The sequence below is a fragment of the Hevea brasiliensis genome, chromosome 7, assembly GCF_030052815.1.
Source record: "Hevea brasiliensis isolate MT/VB/25A 57/8 chromosome 7, ASM3005281v1, whole genome shotgun sequence".
Classification (NCBI taxonomy): Eukaryota; Viridiplantae; Streptophyta; class Magnoliopsida; order Malpighiales; family Euphorbiaceae; genus Hevea; species Hevea brasiliensis.
In genome coordinates this window covers 34,011,092-34,019,496 of record NC_079499.1, presented here as the reverse complement: position 1 = coordinate 34,019,496, position 8,405 = coordinate 34,011,092, and the positions used below count along the sequence as shown (strand labels likewise).

General features: G+C 32.4%; 1 protein-coding gene across 2 annotated transcripts in view; it reads left to right on the top strand.

The window, feature by feature from the left end:
- The first annotated feature begins 505 nt into the window (after positions 1–505).
- The window catches only part of LOC110658655 (uncharacterized), a 29,590-nt gene continuing 21,690 nt past the window's right edge, over positions 506–8,405 (top strand). Inside the window, exons 1-4 of one of the 2 annotated variants that reach the window (XM_021816375.2) lie at positions 506–953; positions 2,080–2,226; positions 2,416–2,530; positions 6,612–6,706. In XM_021816375.2, the coding sequence (XP_021672067.1) occupies positions 762–953; positions 2,080–2,226; positions 2,416–2,530; positions 6,612–6,706 (549 nt within the window). In that variant the 5' untranslated portion in view covers positions 506–761. The remainder of the gene's footprint in view (positions 954–2,079; positions 2,227–2,415; positions 2,531–6,611; positions 6,707–8,405) is intronic. The other variant, XM_021816376.2, reaches the window with a different exon arrangement.

Here is an 8,405-nt window from a genome sequence, read left to right as displayed (position 1 = left end):
TTAAGTGAGATTAGATGTAAAGTTAGGTTTATTATGAATTTTGATGACCTTAATCCTTCCTGTACTGCACTGGTAATGATTTGAATTCAAATTATTTCATAATGCATGTTTTTTGATAATCAATTTTCAGAAATAACTATTCACTAAAATTACATTAATGGAAATTTAAGAGTAAATTAGATAAATGATTAAATATTAAAATTATATATTTTTTATATATAAAAAAATATGTTAACATTAATTTATAAAAGGTTATATTTATGAAGGTAATATTAATTTGATATATAAATACTTATTTAATATTAGTACATTAGTATTAATAAAAAAAATATTAATTAGATAATATAAATTTAACATGTTAATATTAAAAAATACTATAAATTTAACATATTAATATTAAAAAATAATATACTAATTAAAATATTTTTTAAAAATATTCAAAATGAACATGTTAAATCCTGATTCAACATGGATTTAAGTTCTCTTTATTGGTTGGCGTGGGCCGTCAATTAAGTTTAAGATTCCCATCTATTTTGCTACGCTGAGCAACACATCATCGCTTCTCTTCCAGCTTTGGCCTCCGGGCTCCTGCTCAAACCTAAAGAGATATTTTCTATTAAATAAAAAAGTAAAAAAAAAAAATCTCTTTCCTTTCCCACTTCGATTACAACAGAAGCAGCTATACATATACATCAACAAATACATCTTTTTCTCTCTCTCAGAAGCAGCAGCCACCCTAGTTCGTCTGAGAGGGAGAGGACATGGCACCGCCGGTAGCAGCAGGGCCGCAGAGACAGCAGCAGCAGCAGCAGAATGGGGGAATAGGGCAGACTATTACCGGAATCATTAGGATTGCTGTCTTTTGGTATTTCGCTTCCAAATTCTTCGCTCCTAAGAGACCCTCCGATCCTTCTCTTCTTATCTCCAATCTCTTCCAAAAGGGAGATTCTCTGGTAATCTATACGTTCCTTCTTTTTCATCTTCTTTTTTGTATGTATATATGGTTTCAGTGTTTATGGGATCCGGCTTCTCTCTTGCTCGCTTTTTCCTTTTTCAGCTTCTTCTCTCTCTATCTTCTCTTTAAAAGTAAAATTTTTTTGTTGATCCTCGCCTGCTATAATTAGTTTGGGGTTTATTTTGGTTGCTGATGATATATGGTTTAATTTTGTTCTGTTAATTCGAACGCTTTATAGGTAGATGTTTTTGTCAGCTTTGGTGTTGAAGCCTATTGGTGCAAAAATTTTTGAAAAGGCCTGGTGGTGTGTGTTGAGTGTTGCAAGAAACAGAATCTTAGATTACATGATAGAAAATACATGCATGCCAAATGTCATTTCAATATTACAACTTACAGTCTTCCTAATTTCTGTCCAAGTAGGTTGCTGAATTTTCTTTTTCCTGTACATATCAACAAGCATGTACATGACAGATATAGCCAAAGGTTGTAGAATGAAATTCGTTACATACAAGAGAGAGGTTTAGAAAGAAAGGGGGAATATTTGAGTAGATGTGAAGGGAATATCTGGGTAGTTTTTCTGTTATCAAGTGTTGCTTTCTGTTGTATGAAGTGCTTTTTCTGTTAGAGACCTACTTGACAGTAGCTAGGGGTAGTTATTAGCAGTTACTAATGAGCTAGCAGCTGCTATAAAAGAAGGGAGCATATTTCTATAAAAAGATTCATTGCAAGAATCACCTGTAATACATCTTTTCTTTTCTTTTTCCTATTTTTCCTTTCTTCTCTGTATATTCTCTCTTTTCCTTCTAATCTTTCCCTTCTATCTACTAATTCTGTACCAATTCCTCTAATTTTTTCAATAATATTCTGTTTCCAGTCCCTAACAAAATGCCATAAGACAATTATATAATTTGACAGCAATTTACATGTTGGAGAGTAACTGATTGCTAAGTAAAATCTTCAGTTGCATTGTTCCTTATTTCTATGTTGGAAATATATTGACGAATACATCAGTTTAACATTCTGGTTGCCTTTTCCTCATCATAATGTGCTGTGTCTTGCAACTTTCTGCCATCTCTAGTGTTTATCAGCAAGCTTATACTAATTGATGCTGCATTTGCTTGCAGGATTTGTGGTTTTATCTTTCTGAGCAGGAAAAGTTTAATGACTTCAACAATGAAGCTGCACTTGTTTGGCATGAAACTAACATACCTTATGCTGTTTGGGGACCAGAGAGTACCAGATCTCTTTCTATGAAATACTATCCATCTGAGGTACTATTTGTTGCAAGCACTTGATTTAACTTCATAGTCCATACATTGCATTACAATTGCATAATTCTTTAGGATTTGTATATTGAGATCTTTATGTGCTTTTCAAGGATGCTTGATGACAGATTTGTGTTTCTTCTATTCTTTTTTCTTTTCTTGCAGTAAGTGTGAATTCAATATTTCCTTTTTCAGGCAGTGAAGCAAAATGGCACTGTTTATGGCCATGTTTTCTTTGCACGGTCTGGGTATCCTCCAGACCCAAATGATCCAGAGTACCAACCTCTTTTTGCCTTTGGAAAGACTTATCGTAAGATTGTCTGACTTTATGTAAATGATCCTTGTATTGTATTTGGATAACATGTTGACTGAAACATTTTCAATGTTTTGTTTGTCTCTTCTTGGCTTAGAGTCTATGTCAAGGTATGAGCCTGAAAGCTAAATTTTGTCAGGATTAGCATTAATGCATTGTTGTAGGGACTAGGGAGGATGTTTTCAAATAACGGGCATTTTTTATAGGTTTTGAAGGCTTCGTTACGCGTTACTCTGTTATTTATTGGCGAATCCTAAGTTGCATGTGTAACAGGTGTTACGACCATTACGTAATAGTTATGGCCATTATTTATTGTTACGTAATGGTAACAACAGTTACTTCATCTACTACAAATCACATGGAAACAATAATTTTTTTCTTCTCATTATTTGTGTGCTTTTCTCTTCCATAGTTGTTGTTTCTTGCCTATTCTTTTAAAATTTTCACTTAAATTTCTCCTTTCTTCTACAAATGTCTCCCTTATTGTTTTCTAAGCTAAGATAAATATCTCTTTTCTCCAAAGCTACTTCTTACAAAAAGGTGTGTTACTTGCCTTGTTTTGCTATTTTTTTTGATTGTGTGCTATTTTGGTGGTAGAAAGGTTAATTTTTTTTACTATATCTACAAAATTATTTTGGCTATAAATTGTTTAATGATAATGATGTCAAAAATGATAGATTTAATGTCTTTATTTGATGTATTTTGTGCTTATTAAATAGTTGTGTGTCTTAGTTTTATTTTATCTACCTATATGTAGTCATTTTATAAACTTCGCAAATTTTTTTAAAAAAGTTGCGTGGTGCCAAGCCATCACCGTTATGTTATGGCTATTACTGGCCTATTTTCGTTACTTGCAACCGCGAGCGTGACCGCGATTTGATGCCATGCTAGGGAGTGGGTTGTCTTGTTGTTGCTGAGATTTTGGGTGTAAAAATTGTGAACACTTCTCATTTCTTTCTTTATATTGAGAGTCCATGTCAAGGCGTTGAAAGAAAATTTTGGGATTTGTGTGATGGCACTTGTGAGATTTTCCCCTTAAAAATTTAGTTCCTGGCAATTTTCTTGTTAGTTTCTAGTGGAGATGACTTTTTGATCTTTGCTATTTTTTGAGTGATAATCATATGGTTTTGGACTTGGTTTTTAGGAGTGAAGGGATGTTCTACATTTGATAGGGATTTCCTTAAAAAAGTATAAAAGATTTCTAATCTTTAGTTACAATGGGATGAAGATATGTTCATGGGAGTTGGTGAAAAGGGTGAATTCAGTGTGAAATCTTATTACCAATTAGTTGTTTGAGAAAGAGGAGCAAGGAAAACACAGTACTGTGGAAATTTTGGAGGATATAGTGTTAGTGATAATGTGATATGCTCTAGAGCAATACCATAGTGCTGTATATTGTGAACCATATTCCCAATAAATGGCTTTAATGTTTCTTTTAATTTAAAATGTTTATGGTTAATAGAAAAATCATTTAGTTTCTTGTTGGAAGTTGTATTCTTTAATAGTTGAGAATTTGAGTGATAGAACTATTCAATACAAATGCTATAAAAATTGGTTCACAGTTGAGAATACTATGTTGGTTATGTTTTATCTGGCTAGACTGTTATCTCTATTTGTTTTCATGGATTAGTATAAGATACTAATAAAAGTGAAATAATGAGTCTCATACTATTTGACATTAGGATGTTGGGACAACTACAGTGGGCACTTATAAGATAAATTAGCCAAACCAGTGGCGCATGGATGATATATACATGGAGTTTACTCTTACCAATATATTATCATCTAGATCCTACTTGTGCATATAGTCTTTTGACTTGCGATGACACAATTATCTCATATGTAGGTGGTTTGAGTTTGATATCTCTTATATACTTATACAATGTATAGGTTTACCGTCGTATGTTGGCTTCAATTAGTTATATGAGGAGATAGGTGTTTAGTTAAGATGGGATTCATTAACTTAAGTAAATAGGGATAAATTCTTATGCTATCTAAATTGTTTTTATAAAGAAAGTTCCTGTCCAAGACAATTTATATTAGTCAGAAAAGAGTTTTTAATGGTAAGTCTTATTAATCAAGAATTAGAATTTAGATGAGAACATATGATCCAAAGCAATTAGAGTTTGCATATAACATGGCCCTAGTTAAAATTGAGACTTTATGACAAAGAGATATTAGTGTATGGTATGTATGATTAAGGTTCAAAGGAATGGGATGAATTTCATTATCATTGATTGGGAAGTCATAATACACTATGATAGGTGTTAACCATGATTTATGAGAACAAGAGTGGAAAGGGAATTTCACTCTAGGCATGGAAAGAGTTTAGTGATATCAAATAGTTAATATTATATTCTCGTTACCAACTAGTCATGAACCTAAAAGTCACACACAATAGAACTAATGTGATTAAGACAATATTAATTTGATTAATTAATTAAATGGTTTAACTGATTAATTAAATTGATAAATTTAATTTTTAGTTAGATTGCAAGGTCTCTAGCATGACTTGATATTAAATTCAAGTAATTGGGTTCATTAAAAGGAAATAAGCTAATATTTGAAATGTTTAAATAGAAGCTTAATTAATTAAAGGAGTTTAATTAATTAGTAATTTATATGTGATATAGATTATTTTGGTAAGAAGAATTATTTAGCTTAAATGGCTTATGAAGCCATGAGAAAAAATGTGGCTTAGTGTCTTGGTGGTAATGTGGCATGAGATGCCAAGTGGCACCATAAGATGATGAAAACTTGTCAATTTGATTTTATTAGAGGAAGATAGTTGCAAACGTTGTCTCCTTAGTGGAGAACACTCATTCTCATCTAACTATGTTTAGGGATTACAAATCTCTAAATTTTAAGGAATTTCACCTACTTTAGAGATATGAGAGTCTTTAAAGTATAAAAGACTAACCAACATGTAAAGATAGAGAGAGATTTCATTTTCTTTTTCTTCTTCTTTTTTCTTCCAAGGAAAAGCCTAAGTTTCTTCTTCATATTTTCTTCTTCATATTTTCTTCTAATTGATTCAAGAGAAATTAGAAGTTTTACTCTTGAATCAAAGTTAGAGAAATTGTTTCTCTAATTACCCAAGAGAACAAAGACCCAAGAATTGAACCTTCCTTCCTTGTGTTCTTGGTTGGCCTAACCAAAGGAGAGGAACAAAAGGGAGCTTGCGGTTCAAGGGTTGAGTCAAGATTATGTGGTTCATATGGATGGACTAAAGGACCTACACTTGGAGGTCTTGCTTCCTGGAGGTGGAATTTGATTCTGCACCCTATCGGGTAAAATCCCTAAACCTAAGTGTAGGTTAATTAAGGAATCTTTATCTTAAGTTTCCTAATGACAGAATAGGCTAAAAGGTCAATTAAGATTACAAGAGTTATAACCATTTGTTAGACATGCTAATTGTTAGCATAGAAATGAGAAATTGGTTGCATTTGAAGCATGACACATAGGTTAATTAAAATTTAAAATTGACTAATGCCCAACCCCAATGCTTCTGCTCTTTCATATGGTGCCATCATCTTTTGTAGTGCCTCTAGGAGATAATCTTAATGATTGATAATGTGATGAAAAGGGGAAATGTAGTTAATCATTTACTTCTTCCATTGCAAATCGTTGAGAACACTTTGATAGTTGGTTTACATCATTCTTATTATCAATTGGATTTATGACAAATGTGAAGATTAATTGTCTGAGGCATAATGATTTTGGAATGGAATGAAATGAAATGAAATAGAAGTAGCATGTCATTCCATTGGCAATTTTCGGGTAAGAATGAAATTTCTGGGTCTTAAAAATTCAAAATGATAACTAGATAAGTGTAAATAGAAGTTGATGTGTACTTTTGCATTTGTAAGACTAGGGCTTCTAGTTGCAATATCTTGCTTCTGTAAATCTTGTGGAAGATCTTAAATTGCATGCTTGTAGCATATATAGGTGGCATTCTATTGTTAGTGTAGTATATATTTTTCCCCCAAATATATATTGGTGGCATTGTCTTATTTTCATCCAAATGTGTGTATGAATTCTTAATTTCTAAGTAGCCCTTTCTTTTCATTGATTTCAGCTGTTGTGACGTACTTGCCCAAGTCAAAGGCAGACAAAAGGAGGAGTCTGTTGGGGAACTCGAAACGATCTGATGAGGGGGAAATTATCTCCCAGGTATCTCCTTGGCTTTAATTTTTTACTAATTATTTAATTATGATTTGGTTACTTGAGCTTTATCCACAAGAGAAGCTTAATATTTTGTTGATACACATACATACTTACATATATATATTTATGTATACAAAACACACACATGCATATATAGAAAACACACACACACACACACACACACACACACATATATATATATATATGTATGTGTGTGTGTGTGTGTGTGTGTGTGTGTGTGTGTGTGTGTGTTTTGTATAATTGCACGCAGCCTCAATATGTTTTACTCTTCACTTTAGTATTTTGATTGCTACATTTAAAGTGCTATGAATCAGTTAATATTGTGGAAGAGAAGATTAATAGTTTAAGAGTTTTACAGAAGTGTCCCTTCCTTCTTGCATCTGCTCTTTTCCTTCATGTTTTAGAGTCAAGGTCTAAAATTTCACTAGCTGCCCAAGGAATATGTTGGGGTTCAAGGGATTATAAAAAAACTAAGAAATTGTCCTCCTTTTTTTTTTTTTTTTTGTGGTAACGCTCATAGAAGTAACTAGTGCTCAAAATCAGACTATTTGTTTATTTATTTATTTATTGTTAAAAGAAAGGAAGATTAATTGTTCATAAAAAGATGCTGCATATGCCTAGATCTGCAAACAAACCAAGTTGTTTGGGAACAGCTTGGAGGCTTAACTTAATAAGGTTTTCTTCAAGCTTGTTTGTTGAAATTAACAAGCAATTCAAAGATTAATTTTGAGGCATATTTAGCAAAAGAGCCAAGCTTAAAACAGCACTGGGCTTGATTTGTTTAGACTCTGAGAAGCTCGTTTAAGTTTGTCAATATGCTTGTTTATATGTTTGATAAAAATATATTGGTTTTTAAACATTTTAGGATTAAGTTACTTAAATGAAGTGTTTTCATTATGCTTTCTTTTTCTAAGAGAAAACTGTATTAGGAATTTAGGATGTTTGCCAATAGCGCAAAAGATGACCTTATGGGAATTTGTTTAGATTTACTTATGAAGGCTTGTACAATGAACATCAAGCTAATCTCAAGATTGATTCTTAGGCTCATTTTAGTAAACAGGCAATGCTTGAACATACCAAAGCTTGGCTTGATGCATTTTGCAACTCTCTTATGCTTTGTTGATATTAATAACATTATTTTTGGTACTATGGCCTAAAAAGGTAAGCCTAGCTAACTTAAAGTCAAAATTGCTAAAGGCAAGGTAACCCCAACCATTTTGGTAATTGGTAATATCTTTTTGATTGATGACATTCTGTTTCTATTGTGGCCTGGGTGAAAGGCTTCATGGTTAACAATGTACTAGTATTTGTTGTGGCTGATGTCTTCTAGAAATCTTCAACATCGATTTTTCAGAATTAGTTGATTGCCCAACAATGGGCTAAAATTTTCAACATTTAATCAAACAAAGTCATTAAGAGGTTTATAATATGCCTCATGAGGGATGAATGAGCAAAGTTGTGTTTAGAATGAATATGCAATTCGGCCAGAGGAAAACACTAGGAAGACTCGAGTTGAAACAATTGAAAACTTAGGTAAAAGTAGAACTTCAAGAGAAACAAGCTAAGAACTTGCCCAAACTCAAAGAACACGCTGAATTGGAATTGTAGCAATTGAAACTTCAAGAAAAAACAAATTGCACATACCAATAAAAATTGAACAAGAATCGACCAACACTCCTCTTTT